A 16,030-nucleotide genomic window follows, 5' to 3' on the forward strand; every position below is an offset into this window, starting at 1 on the left:
AGACTCTGATGCTGGGAGGGATTGTGGGCAGAGGGAGAAGGGGACGACAGAGGATGAGATGGCTGGATGGCATCACCAACTCGACGGACATGAGGTTGAGTGAATTCTGGGAGTTGGCGATGGACAGGGAGGCCTGGCGTGCTGTGATTCATGGGGTCACAAAGAGTCGGACACAACTGAGGAACTGAACTGAACTGAACTGAACAGACTGAAAGTGAAGGACTGGAAAAAATATTTCATAAAAATAGAGACCAAAAGAAAGCAGGAGTAGCAATACTCATATCAGATAGAATAGACTTTGAAATAAAGGCTGTGACAAGAGATAGACAAGGATCAACCCAAGAAGGATCAAAGGATCAATCCAAGAAGAAGATATAACAATTATAAATATATATGCACCCAACACAGGAGCACCGCAATATGTAAGGCAAATGCTAACAAGTATGAAAGGGGAAATTAATAATAACACAATAATAGTGGGAGACTTTAATACCCCACTCACAATTATGGATAGATCAACTAAACAGAAAATTAACAAAGAAACACAAACTTTAAATGATACAATGGACCAGTTAGACCACATTGGTGTCTATAGGACATTTCACCCCAAAACAATGAATTTCACCGTTTTCTCAAGTGCACACAGAACCTTCTCCAAGGTAGATCACATCATGGGCCATAAATCTAGTCTTGGTAAATTCAAAAAAACTGAAATCATTCCAAGCATCTTTTCTGATCACAATGGGGTAAGATTAGATGTCAACTACAAGAAAAAAACTATTAAAGATACAAACATATGGACGCTAAACAACACACTTCTGAATAACCAACAAATCACAGAAGAAATCAAAATATGCATAGAAATGAATGAAAATGAAAACACAACAACCCAAAACCTACGGGATTCAGTAAAAGTAGTGCTAAGGGGAAGATGCATAGCAATACAAACTTACCTAACTCTACACTAAAACAACTAGAAAAACAAGAAATCAAGGACCCCAGGGTTAGCAGGAGGAAAGAAATCATAAAAATTAGGGCTGAAATAAATGAGAAAGAAACAAAGGAGACCATAGCAAAAATCAACAAAAGTAAAAGCTGGTTCTTTGAGAAGATAAATAAAATAGACAAATGATTAGCCAGACTCATCAAGAAACAAAGGGAGAAGAATCAAATCAACAAAATTAGAAATGAAAATGCAGAAATAACAACAGACAACACATAAATACAAAGGATCATAAGAAACTACTATCAGCAACTATATGCCAATAAAATGGACAACTTGGAAGAAATGGACAAATTCTTAGAAAACTACAACTTTCCAAAAGTGAACCAGGAAGAAATAAAAAATCTTAACAGACCCATCACAAGAATGGAAATCAAAACTGTAATCAGAAATCTTCCAGCAAACAAAAGCCCAGGTCCAGACGGCTTCACAGCTGAATTCTACCAAACATTTAGAGAAGAGCTAACACCTATCCTACTCAAACTCTTCCAAAAAATTTCAGAGGAAAGTAAACTTTCAAACTCATTCTATGAGGGCACCATCACCCTAATACCAAAACCTGACAAAGATGCCACAAAAAAAAGAAAACTACAGGCCAATATCACTGATGAATACAGACGCAAAAATCCTTAAAAAATTCTAGCAAACAGAATCCAAAAGCATATTTAAAAGATTACAAATCATGACCAAGGGGGCTTTATCCCAGGAACGCAAGGATTCTTCAATATCCGCAAATCAATCAATGTGATACACCACATTAACAAATTGAAAGATAAAACCATTTGATTATCTCAATAGATGCAGAGAAAGCCTTTGACAAAATTCAACATGCATTTATGATCAAAACCTTCCAGAAAGCAGGAATAGAAGGAACATAACTCAACATAATAAAAGCCATATATGATAAACCCACAGGAAACGCTATTCAAAATGGTAAAAAATTGAAAGCATTTCCCCTAAAATCAGGAACAAGACAAGGGCTCCCACTCTCACCACTACTATCAACATAGTTTTGGAAGTTTTAGCCACAGGAATCAGAGAAGAAAAAGAAATAAAAGGAATCCAAATTGGAAAAGAAGTAAAACTCTCACTGTTTGTAGATGACATGATCCTCTACATAGAAAACCCTAAAGACTCCACCAGAAAATTACTAGAGCTAATCAATGAATATAGTAAAGTTTCAGGATATAAAATTGACACACAGAAATCCCTTGCATTCCTATACACTAACAATGAGAAAACAGAAAGAGAAATTAAGGAAATAATTCCATTCACCATTGCAACACAAAGAATAAGACACTCAGGAATAAATCTACCTAAAGAAACAAAAGACCTATATATAGAAAACTTTAAAACACTGATGAAAGAAATCAAAGATGACAGAAATGGAGAAATATATCATGTTCATGGGTCGGAAGAATCAATATAGTGAAAATGAGTATACTACCCAAAGCAATTTATAGATTCAATGCAATCCCTATCAAGCTATCAACGGTATTTTTCACAGAACTAGAACAAATAAGCTCACAATTTGTATGGAAATACAAAAAACCTCGAATAGCCAAAGCAATCTTGAGAAAGAAGAACAGAATGGAAGGAAACAACCTGCCTGACTTCAGGCTATACTACAAAGCTACAGTCATCAGAACAGTATGGTACTGGCACAAAGACAGAAATATAGATCAATGGAACAAAATAGAGAGCCCAGAAATAAATCCACGCACCTATGGACACCTTATCTTTGACAAATGAGGCAAGAATATGAAAAGACAATCTCTTTGACAAGTGGTGCTGGGAAAACTGGTCAACCACTTGTAAAAGAATGAAACTAGAACACTTTCTAACACCATACACAAAAATAAACTCCAAATGGATTAAAGATCTAAACATAAGACCAGGAACTATAAAACTCCTAGAGGAAAACATAGCAAAACACTCTCTGATATAAATCACAGCAGGATCCTCTATGACCCACCTCCTAGAATAATGGAAATAAAAGCAAAAATAAACAAATGGGATCTAATTAAACTAAAAGCTTTTACACAATGAAGGAAACTATAAGCAAGGTGAAAAGACAGCCTTCAGAATGGGAGAAAATAATAACAAACGAAACAACTGACAAAGAATTAATCTCAAAAATATACAAGCAGCTCCTTCAGCTCAATTCCAGAAAAATAAACGACCCAATCAAAAATGGGCCAAAGAACTAAACAGACATTTCTCCACAGAAGACATACAGAATGGCTAACAAACACATGGAAGGATGCTCAGTATCACTCGTTATCAGAGAAATGCAAATCAAAGCCACAATGAGGTACCATCTCATGTCGGCTAGAATGGCTGCTATCAAAAAGTCTACAAACAATAAATGCTGGAGAGGGCGTGGAGAAAAAGGAACCCTCTTACACTGTTGGTGAGAATGCAAACTAGTACAGCCACTATGGAGAACAGTGTGGAGATTCCTTAAAAAACTGGAAATAGAACTACCATATGACCCAGCAATCCCACTGCTGGGCATACACACCAAGGAAACCAGAATTGAAAGAGACACGTGTACCCCAATGTTCATTGCAGCACTGTTTACAAGAGCCATGACATGGACGCAACCTAGATGTCCATCAGCAGATGAATGGATAAGAAAGCTTGGTACATATCACAATGGAATATTACTCAGACATTAAAAAGAATGCATTTGAATCAGTTCTGATGAGGTGGATGAAACTGGAGTCTATTATACAGAGTGAAGTAAGTCAGGAAACAAAAACACCAATACAGTAAACTAACGCATATATATGGAATTTACAAAGATGGTAACGATGATCCTATATGCGAGACAGCAAGAGACACAGATGTAAAGAACAGTCTTTTGGATTCTGTGGGAGAAGGCGAGGGTGGGATGATTTGAGAGAATAGCATTGAAACACGTATATTATCATATGTGCAACAGATTGCCAGTCCAGGTTTGATGCATGAGACAGGGTGCTCAAGGCTGGTGCACTGGGATGACCCTGAGGGATGGAATGGGGAGGGATGTGGGGGAGGGATGTGGGAGGGAGGTTCAGGATGTGGAACACATGTGCACCCATGGCTGATTCATGTCAATGTATGGCAAAAAGCACCACAATATTGTAAAGTAACTAGCCTCCAATTTAAAAAAATTAATTAAAAAAAATAAAGTCCAGCAGTCTAAAATAAATAAATAAAACATCTTGAGCTGACCAAACATTATAGACACGTGAGCTGACCAAAACTTTTAGTTGCCCAGCCTTGCTCAAAGCTCAAAGACAAGATCCTTTAGAGCAGGAAGAAAACATCTTTATGGCTCCAGAACCTGAGAAGCGGACTTTGTTGTCTCCTGCTTTACGACATTCTAATTATCAGCTTCCCTTTTCTACCTCATGTACAAGAGCAGAGAAATGCATTAGGATTGCTTACTCAAAGGCACAGAGGTCAACACCAATCTTTTGGCTATGATACTCAACAATCGGACCTGTAGCCAGAGGTCTGTCTCCATGCATAACAGCTATTTGAGAAGCAGCAGCCCTTACAACATAACTGAGGAAATGGTTACAGTCTCTCCACTATCATCTATGCTCCCCCATGCAACAGGAGGCTTGCTCAATTCTCATCACACTCAATACTTTTCTGCAAGCCATCTTCAGTTCAGTTCAGTCGCTCAGTCATGTCTGACACTTTGTGACCCCATGAATCACAGCACGCCAGGCCTCCCTGTCCATCACCGACTCCTGGAGTTCACTCAAACTCATGTCCATCAAGTCGGTGATGCCATCCAGCCATCTCATTCTCTGTCGTCCCCTTCTCCTCCTGCCCCCAATCCCTCCCAGCATCAGAGTCTTTTCCAGTGAGTTAACTCGTCGCATGAGGTGGCCAAAGTAGTGGAGTTTCAGCTTATCTTACCCCATATGAAATATCATTACTAACTTGTGACATAACACTTTCCTGCTACAACAACCTCAACCTTGCAACTCTTCTCCCTTTCCGTCCGTCCCGTCGCTCAGTCGTGTCCGACTCTTTGCGACCCCGTGGACTGTAGCCTACCAGGCTTTTCCGTCCATGGGATTGTCCAGGCAAGAATACTGGAGTGGGTTACTATTTCCTTCTCCAGGGGATCTTCCCGACCCAGGGACCAAACCCGGGTCTCCCGTATTGGAGGCAGACGCTTTAACCTCTGAGCCACCAGGGAAGCCCTTACATAGTGGCAAAACTACTCATGACTGTCTGATCCTAACTGATCTTTACTCCTTTGAAGTAACTGAGGCAGTGCCACCACTGAACACTACTTCAGCCCAGCAGACAACTCCCTGCATTAACTGGAGATTGCACCCTAGCAGAAACTGAAACTGTGAATACCTATACAGATAGCCACTTTGCCATGAGGGTAGCTCTTGGCTTTGGTATGCCAATGGTATGGACCTAACAGAAGCAGAAGATATTAAGAAGAGATGGCAAGAATACACAGAAGAACTGTAAAAAAAGATCTTCATGACCAAGACAATCATGATGGCGTGATCACTCACCTAGAGCCAGACATCTTGGAATGTGATATCAAGTGGGCCTTAGAAAGCATCACTACGAACAAAGCTAGTGGAGGTGATGGAATTCCAGTTGAGCTATTTCATATCCTGAAAGATGATGCTGTGAAAGTGCTGCACTCAACATGCCAGCAAATTTGGAAAACTCAGCAGTGGCCACAGGACTGGAAAGGTCAGTTTTCATTCCAATACCAAAGAAAGGCAATGCCAAAGAATGCTCAAACTACCGCACAATTGCAATCATCTCACACGCTAGTCAAGTCATGCTCAAAATTCTCCAAGCCAGGCTTCAGCAATACGTGAACCGTGAACAACTTCCAGATGTTCAAGCAGGTTTTAGAAAAGGCAGAGGCACCAGAGATCAAATTGCCAACATCCGCTGGGTCATGGAGAAAGCAAGAGAATTCCAGAAAAACATCTATTTCTCCTTCAATGACTATGCCAAAGCCTTTGACTGTGTGGATCACAATAAACTGTGGAAAATTCTGAAAGAGATGGGAATACCAGACCACCTGACCTGCCTCTTGAGAAACCTGTATGCAGGTCAGTAAGTAACACTTAAAACTGGACATGAACAACAGACTGGATCCAAGTAGGAAAAGGAGTACGTCAAGGCTGTATATTGTCACCCTGCTTATTTCACTTATATGCAGAGTACATCATGAGGAATGCTGGGCTGGAAGAAGCACAAGCTGGATTCAAGATTGCCAGGAGAAATATCAATAATCTCAGATATGCAGATGACACTACCCTTATGGCAGAAAGTGAAGAGGAACTCAAAAGCCTCTTGATGAAAGTGAAAGAGGAGAGTGAAAAGGTTGGCTTGAAGCTCAACATTCAGAAAACAAAGATCATGGCATCTGGTCCTATCACTTCATGGGAAATAGATGGGGAAACAGTGGAAACAGGGTCAGACTTTATTTTTTGGGGCTCCAAAATCACTGCGGATGCTGATTGCAGCCATGAAATTAAAAGACGCCATGAAGGAAAGTTATGACCAACCTAGATAGTATATTAAAAAAGCAGAGACAGTACTTTGCCAACAAAGGTCCGTCTAGTCAAGGCTATGGTTTTTCCAGTGGTCATGTATGGATGTGAGAGTTGGACTGTGAAGAAAGCTGATTGCCTAAGAATTGATGCTTTTGAACTGTGGTGCTGGAGAAGACTCTTGAGAGTCCCTTGGACTGCAAGGAGATCCAACCAATCCATTCTAAAGGAGATCAATCCTGGGTGTTCATTGGAAGGACTGATGCTAAAGCTGAAACTCCAATACTTTGGCCACCTCATGCGATGAGTTGACTCACTGGAAAAGACTCTGATGCTGGGAGGGATTGGGGGCGGGAGGAGACAGGGACGACAGAGAATGAGATGGCTGGATGACATCACCGCCTCGATGGACATGAGTTGAAGTGAACTCCGGGAGTTGGTGATGGACAGGGAGGCCTGGCGTGCTGTGATTCATGGGGTCACAAAGAGTCAGACACGACTGAGTGACTGAACTGACTGACTGACTGACTGACTGAGAAACAAAAGGATTCTTAACCTAGGGAGAAGTCAGATTAAGAATAAAAATTGGGTCAAAAGACTGTTGGAATCAACCCAACTTCTATCTGTCCTAACCATCATTAGGGTACCTGGGCATCCAAAACTAAATTCAGATGACAACACGGTAAAGCAATTATCTTCTAATTTAAAAAAAAACTTTTTAAATTCAAATAAAACCAAAGGAAATAACTTGGTTGATCAGGCCACAAGGCCAACTTCCTTATGAGTCACCAAATCTGCACAATAGTCATTTCCTGAATATCTCCCTGTTGCTCAAATGTGTTCTAACCGTATGACACTGACTCTTTGAAGAAAGCGCAGGAGATTAAAAATTCTCCCCAACAAGGAACATGACTTTATGGCACAGGTCCATCCCAGTGATATGAGACAAAGCAAACCTCTAAGTTGTTTGGCAATGCTTTTAGAGAATGATCTTGATCAAAAGGGTGATATGTGAAATAAAATGGAGTCATTTATGTCAAGGGGTTTTAAAATGAAGCCAAAAGGCCATTCAGGAGTTAGACCTTATGTACCTCTCACCAGGTGGAACCATGAACTTAAGAACTCGGCCACACCACAGATAGTCCAAGGACTCTGCAAGAACACTGACAATTTGTCACAGTAATGAATTCTTATCTCCCTCCAGTGATAGCCTTGGCCATCAATCATGTTTAGCCAACTAAATTCTGCCTTCAGCTCCCTCTAAAATTCTTTGTAATGCAAACCTCCCTTCTTTACCATTAAAACCCCCTTTTACTCCCTAGCAGACAATGTTGATATTGCTACCCAAGTCTGGGTTACTGAATTGAAATTCTTTGATCCTAAATAAATGATTTGTGTCTGATTATTTCCTCCTAGGTTTCTTCAGGCTGGCAAGTACAAAGAATAAATCTGTGCTACCCACATCAGTCTCTTGGCTTTATCAATATGAAATTTTTACAAACCAAAGAAAATATACCATTTTTGCTTATTATCTCTCTCTTCAAAATCCCTAGTATCATCTTCCAAGCTGAACAACTACATCGGTAATAATTTTTTTAAAGTATAACTAATTCACAATGTTGTGTTAGCTTCAGGTATACAGCAAAGTGATTCAGTTATACAGTCTTTTTTTTCCGATTCTTTTCCATTATAGGTTATTCAGTTCAGTTCAGTTCAGTTCAGTCGCTCAGTCGTGTCCAACTCTTTGCGACCCCATGAACCACAGCACACCAGGCCTCCCTGTCCATCACCAAATTCCGGAGTTCACTCAAACTCATGTCCATCAAGTCGGTGATGCCATCCAGCCATTTCATTCTCTGTCGTCCCCTTCTCCTCCCGCCCCCAATCCTTCCCAGCATCAGAGTCTTTTCCAGTGAGTCAACTCGTCGCATGAGGTGGACAAAGTATTGCAGTTTCAGCTTTAGCATCAGTCCTTCCAATGAACACCCAGGATTGATCTCCTTTAGAATGGACTGGTTGGATCTCCTTGCAGTCCAAGGGACTCTCAAGAGTCTTCTCCAGCACCACAGGTCAAAAGCATCAATTCTTCGGCGATCAGCTTTCTTCACAGTCCAACTCTCACATCCATACATGACCACAGGAAAAACCATAGCCTTGACTAGATGGACCTTTGTTGGCAAAGTAATGTCTCTGCTTTTTAATATGCTATCTAGGTTGGTCACAACTTTCCTTCCAAGGAGTAAGCATCTTTTAATTTCCTGGCTGCAATCAGCATCTGCAGTGATTTTGGAGCCCAAAAGAATAAAGTCTGACACAAGACATCAAATATAGTTTCCTGTGCTATACAGCAGCTCAGTGGTAAAGAATCTAGGTGCCAATACAGGAGACATGGGTTTGATCCCTGGATTGGGAAGATCCCCTGGAGAAGGAAGTAGCAACCCATTCCAGTATTCTTGCCTGGGAAATCCCATGGGTAGAGGAACCTGGCAGGCTAAAGTCCATTGGGTCGCAAAGAGTCAGACACTACTTAGCAACTAAACAAAACAAGGTCCAACCATGTTGCTGCATATGACATGATGGCTGAGTTTCCACTGTGTATAAATACATATTCTTTATCCATTCATCTGTTGATGGACCTTAGGTAGCTTCCATGTCTTGGCTAAATAGTGCTGATGTGAACACTGAGGTGCATGTATCTTTTCAAATTAAAGTTTTCTCTGGATACACACCCAGGAATGGAACTGCAGAAACATATGGTAACTCTAGTTTTTTTTAAGGAACTTTCATACTGTTTTCCATAATGGCTATACCAACTAACATTCCTACCAACAGTGTACAAGGATTCCCTTTTTTCCACACTGGATACAGTGTGGAAATTTGTTATTTTTAGACTTTTTAATGATGGCCAACTGACTGCTGTGAGGTGATACTTCACTGTAGCTTTGATCTGCACTTCCCCAATAATTAGTGACACTGAGTATATTTTCATGTGTCTATTGGCCACCTATATGTCTTCTTGGGAGAAATGTTTGTTTAGGCCTTTTGCTCAGTTTTTGATTGGGTTGTTTCTTGATATTAAGCTATTTGTGAATTTTGGAAATTAATCCCTCACTGGTAGCACTGCTTGAAAATATTCTATCCTAGTCTATATGTAGTCTTTTCATGTTATCGCTTCCTTTGTTGTGCAAAAGCTTTTTAAGTTTAATTAGGTTCCATTTGTTTATTTTTGTTTTTATTTCCCTTACTCTAGGAGATAGGTCCAAAAAAATATTTCTGTGATTTATGTTGAAGAGTTGTTCTGCCTGTTTTCCTCTAGGAGTTTATGGTATCCAGCCTTAGCACTTTAATCTATTTTATTTTATTTTTGTATATGGTATTAGAGAATTAAACAACTATATCTGAATGTGAGTCTATTAGCTTCATTAATAAAAATAATTAACAAGGAAATCTAATACAAAAGATCACAGGTATATGGGGTCTCAGAAAGATCAAAGAATATACCCTTGAATCTACTTTTGTTTACAAACTGTTTCCTGGCAGACATCTGCTTATCTATAAAACAAATTCTAACAATGAGAACTACTTAACCATATTGTTGAATTCAAAAGATTACTACAAACTCACCTCATATACAGCAAGATCTATACCTGCATAAGGTATGATGCCTAATAAATTGGGAATATAACCTTTGTAAAAAGCTCCCATGCCTTCATATTTCAAAATCTTCTTGGCACAATCAAACATTCCAGAGTATTGTCCAGTTTTGCCTACAGCCAGCCTGGTTTTCAGAACCTGGTTATGAAAGAATATAAAAAATACTATTATTCACACTAATGTTATCATCATAGAATTTGAAAGAAGTAATTTTATAGAGAACAAATACCTAGCATATATTATCACTCAAATGACTGTTCAATTTATTGATGTGTAAGAAACTCTTACACAGTATCTCTCTTGAGGGTCTAAGACCAGAGTCAAGAAGATGCTTTAGTTGTGAAAAGAATCTGAATTAGGGCAGTGGCAGAGGAAACAGAAGATAATCTATTGGTATCTTAACAACACTGTGACAAATTAGATATGGAGGGTAGGGGAAATGGTAGTGTAAAGGATGACTCAAGAGTTTCTAGCATGGAACTCAGGATGTGGCCACAGGATAGAGGGAAGGTGATGCTATTAACTGAGATGGAGGATGTAAGAGGAAGCTTAGATATTAATTAGGATATTTTTTGAGGGGTGTGTGGAGTAACATGAACAATAATATTAAGATGCTTGAAAGGAAAGCTGTGTTAACATACATACCATAAAGATGAAAATTAAAGATATTTCTTAGGTCTTTTCAGTTATTAAAAAACCCTTTGTCATATCAATAAAGATATCCACATCTACAATATTATTTTTACCCTGAAGGAGGAGTTGGTGAACTTTTTCTATATAAAGTGAATATTTTAGTTTCTACAGGACTAAAATATCAGGTCTCTGTTGCAAATTCTTTGGTTTTGTATTTTTTTGTTTTGTTTTTTAAACCACCTTAGAAAGATAAAAATACAAAAACCAAAAAAAAGAAAATGGCTATAAAATAGCCGTTCACAGATCCATAGTTTGGAACTATAAAAGAGTTCACAGATCCATGGTTTGCTAATCTATGCTCTAACAGAAGGATGTCCAGTTAGGATTACCATCACCTAACCTAATTCTAAGGTTCCATTATGAAATTTATGGTACAGAAACTCTTTAGAGAGAATTGGGTGTTCTAATTCTTATTAACAATATTGCAACCAGCCTTCAAGATAAACCCCAACTCTCCCAGCCTCCTGGTATTTGTACCATGTGTATCCCCTTCCACAGTCTACCGGGGCAGTCTGCACAACCTACAATGTACAGCGAGCAAAGAGTGCAAGTTCTCTTTGATAACTGATTTAGAAAACAATACAGCTACCATGTTATGAGGATACACAAGCATCCTATGGAGAGGCCCATGAAATAAGGAACTGATATCTTCAACCAATAGCTATGGAGCCCTGGCAATACACACATGAATAAACTTAAAAGGAGGTCCATCCCCCATTGATACCTGCAGGGACTGCAGCCCTGGCTGACACCCTGACTGCAGGTTGTGAGAAATCCTGAACAAGAGGCCAGATTCCTGACCCACAGAAACTGTGAGATGATAAATATGTTTTAAACTGTTAATTTTGGGATAACCTATTATGCAGCAATAGATAAAAATACAAACATCATTAATACAATAGACCACAATAGTACTTACCTCCATAGGATAAATAAAAGTCTGTGCAGTTGCTCCAGCCATGGAACCAGATACAAATCTCTCAAAGGTTCCTATTTTCTGTCCTTCCTCAGTAAGCAACTTTTTGTACTGTGTAAATGAAGTTTTAAATGTGCATTAATATTTGCTATAGAATGAACTGTGTTCTTCCCCCATTTCTCCTCCCCCCACCCCCCACCCCCAGATTCATATTTTGAAACTGCATTACCTCCAATGCATGGTATCTGGAGATGGGGCCTTTGAGAGAAATTATGGTCTGATCATGAGATGGGGCCCTCATGACAGAATTAGTGTTCTTACAAGAGACATCAGAGTTCTCTTTCCCTTTCTCACACATACATGTTCAATCTCGTCCTCCATCCCTCCCCTTCACTTCTCTCTGCCTCTTCCTTTCTCTCGATCTCCCCTCTCGCCCAACATGCATGCACCAAGGAAAGGCCATGTGAACAGACAGTGAAAAGGTGGCCATCTGCAAGCCAAAATGACAGCCCTCACCAGAAACCGAATTGATCAGCACCTTGATGACAGATTCCTCAGCTCTAGAACCATGAGAAATAAACTTCCATTCTTTAAACCACCCAGCGTATGGTAGCTCAAGCTAAGACAATATCAAAATACAAATCAGCTCCTAGAAATCAATTAATTGACAATGCGATGTTTCTCAAAATGCACACACTGCATTAACAGTATCTAACAGAAAAGCAAGGCTTGAATGCTAATAGACTCATTTACTGGAGAGTGATTTTCAAGTTAGAATTCCACAAAACACAGATGGTCCACAGAGGTGACACTGTAGCTCCTTTGCTGAAACAGAATCACAGCATTCTTTTCCAGATGCACAGGTTAATAAAGTGCTCACAGCTTTTAGATACTGTCCCCATGGTTTTCACCAGTACAAATAAAACAAATCAGTAACAAACACATAATAAAACAACTTAGAAAAACAGTTTTTGTAGATAATACATACGATTACACTAACAAATCAACCCTAGACCCCTTGGCCCACCAGTACTAAAGCAAGTGACAGGGCTGATCTAGCCATGGGTGGAAGTCTGGCACAAGTGCAGCCAAAATACCGATGGGGCAGGATGTTAATATCATGGGCTCCAAAGGCAGGCAGACCTGAACTGGAACCCTAGAACTATATGGCTCTGAGTAAGTTCACAAACATACCCAAACTGCAGGTGCCTCATCTTTGATAACAATACCTAAACGGGGTTGTTGAAAGAATTATTAGGTAATGGCATCACCGACTCTGTGGACATGAGTTTGAGTGTGCTCCGGGAGTTGGTGATGGACAGGGAGGCCTGGCGGGCTGTGATTCATGGGGTCGCGGAGAGTCGGACACGACTGAGCGACTGAACTGAACTGAACTGAACTGAACTGAACATATAACACAGTTAGCACAGCGCTGGGCAGATGTTCAATAAACATTGTTGCTGTTATTATTATTATCATCTTTATACAGCTTGGAGAGAAAACCTCTGCCCAAATTAGACTGTGGTTAGAAGCCAAGCAAATCAGATTCTTTCTCCTAGAGTTGTGACATGGGTCTACAGGTGTAATTAGGTACTGATACCAGAGGGAGAAATGGACAAAGTGACAAAGAAGCAAACACATGGAGAAAGGACAGGTCAGCGAGGCTCCACTTCTGCACTCCCTGAGGCTCCTCCCCTAATGCCCCAGGCATCCCCACAGTGACCCCTACCGCCACCCCCACCCGGCTTTCCTGAGCCAGCCGGAGTTCAATTCCTTAAAATTAGAAGAACTTAGTGCAAAATTACAGGAATACTTTGTCCTAGTAAAATTGTGCTTCTCTGCTCATGATAAAAATTGAATACAATTTCAAAAAGTTTCCCAAATGGCAGATATCTGCCTCCCCCAAAAGTCAATGTTTCCATGGGCTCTATTTCTTGAACTACATCATAATGTTAATAACCAAAACTCCTCGTCTGCACAGGCCCTATTAATTTTCCTTATGTTACATCATCACAATCATTAAATACAATTTATCAAAAACCATTCTGCATATGAATAGGAACCTTGAAGACATATCTTTTACATACTGTACCCCAACCCAAAGCACCCATCAAAAGTACTCAATAAATACTTAGTGACTGGTAGAGAATAAGTATTTTAAGAGAACAGGTTTGGGGCTTTTGCACCCCAAAACATACCATGCACAAAGGGAAGAGTTAAGGACAGAGATATAGGGTTAGGCAAAGTGACAAGGGCTTAACCCTATGTCACCAAGCTTAGTTTCTACCCCAGGGATGTGGTGTCAGGTCACAGAGGCTTTAAGATTTAAGAGGCTTGCTCAAGGCCACAGAATTTGACTTTTTCAAAGGAGGTTTAAATGGGCTCTCAAAGCCACTGAAAATCTTTTCAGGATTTCAATTTCTTTCCTTTCTTTCTTCCAATCTGTTTTTCTTTCCATCCACCCCATCCATGACAACTCTCTCTCTCATTTGTCAGAATATCTATTTCAACCTTCTCCAATCCTTTCTCCTCCAGCTTCCAATACCACTTCCTCCCTCAGTCTAAAAAAAAAAAAAAAAAAGTCCTTTCTTGGGAACTCAAGGAAAAACAAAGAGGCCATCAGGCAAGGATATCTTGGTACTTCTGTCCACTTCCCACAAAATCACCCACATTCACTTCTTCCTAAGCTGACATGAGCAGAGTTCTCCATGCTGTCAAAGGCAAATCCTGCCACAGTCTGGATATCATTTCTTCCCCCGCCCTTCCGCTCCCTACCCCACACACATACTTTCCCTGAACACCTGCAACACTTGTCTCTCTCACTTATATTTTTTAACTTCCCTCTTTGTACTGACATGCTTCCTTCAGCCACAGGCATGCCATGAAAACAAAATATCAAAACCCAACATCCTTCCATTCTGTCACTCTCTCCCTTGTCTTTTCTTCTTCCTTTCATTGAGGGTAAATCCCTAACAAAGGTGTCTACTGTCCAGTTTTCTTCGCCTCCTGTTCCCTTTAGCTCATCTCAATTGCTTTCTCACCTCATTACTTCTCTGAAACATTTATACCAAGTTTTCCTATCCCTGAGGTGATAAATCCTAAAAGATAAACTTTTTATCATATTTACTACCCGTCATGAACGTCTCTTCTTCCTCTGACTTCTAGGCCATCGCTTTCTATGAATTCCTTTCTGTCCCCTTGGCTGCTCCTTCTCAGTCTCCTTTGCTGGCTTCTCCTTCTACTTCTCCCTGGGCCTATCCCCAAAACTCTTCACATTCTATAAGTCTTCTTGAGCGATCCATTCCAAAGCCTTCACCTCAATAACAACCTATCAGAAATCAAAGTCTATGGTCTACTCCTTCTACATGTTACAGAAAGAGCTCAAACCCAGCCTGTGCAAAATGCAACCTGTCATTTGATTGCAAAATGCAACCTGTCATTTGATTGCAAAATGCAACTTGTCATTTGATTGCAAAATGCAACCTGTCATTTGATCTCAAAATTGATTCTTCTTTTTGTCTTTTCTGTGTATTTGGTTGCTCAAGTTAGAAATCAGAAAGCATTCTTGATTCTTCACCTCCACATCCACTCAGTGAGTTCTGTTGTTTCTATTTCCCCAAATATTTTTCAGTTCACATCAGTTTTTCTCCAATCACTGCAGCCACTGCCTTATACGGATACTGATCATTTCCTCCCTAAATCCCTGAACTATTTCCTTAAATAGTCTTCCTGCCTCCAATAAGAGCCTCACTCTCTTCCATACCTCTCTACTTTCCAGGTTGACCTTAAATGCAAATACACTCATTCCACTCCCCTACACAGGACACTTCAATAATGTCTTCCCCACATTCAGGATAAAATCCAGACTCCCATCACATCTGGCTCCTGCCTAAATGTCCAGCCTGTTTTCATCATCATCTTCCTGGACATACACTCCATGACACTTGAGCCCATTGCAACTTCAGCTTCCTTAGTGAATGATGCTCTCCTGAGCCTACATTTCCATCCACAGGCTGCCACTTCTCTTCAAAATACCCATCTTTCCCTTCATCTTAATGAACTGAAGACTGACGGCAACCTGGGGCTCCAAACACAGCTCTGGCAGTTCTTTGTTTTCACTCATTCAACAGGGATTTTCCGGCACTGGGAACACACACTGAAAACAAATACTGCCTAAGGAAGCTCACAGTCCTGAATTCAATACTGGATTCTGATGAAAGTGCT

General features: G+C 40.1%; 1 protein-coding gene across 1 annotated transcript in view; it reads right to left on the bottom strand.

Moving 5' to 3' along the window:
- The window catches only part of SLC25A24 (solute carrier family 25 member 24), a 64,437-nt gene that overhangs the window by 11,488 nt on the left and 36,919 nt on the right, over positions 1-16,030 (bottom strand). Inside the window, exons 7-8 of the mRNA XM_055402321.2 lie at positions 11,810-11,917; positions 10,168-10,335 (exon numbers count right to left, since the gene is read on the bottom strand). Coding sequence (XP_055258296.1) covers positions 10,168-10,335; positions 11,810-11,917 — 276 coding nt within the window. The remainder of the gene's footprint in view (positions 1-10,167; positions 10,336-11,809; positions 11,918-16,030) is intronic.

Source organism: Moschus berezovskii, chromosome 4, assembly GCF_049115385.1.
Source record: "Moschus berezovskii isolate FMDL1 chromosome 4, NW_MosBer_1.0, whole genome shotgun sequence".
Taxonomy (NCBI): Eukaryota; Metazoa; Chordata; class Mammalia; order Artiodactyla; family Moschidae; genus Moschus; species Moschus berezovskii.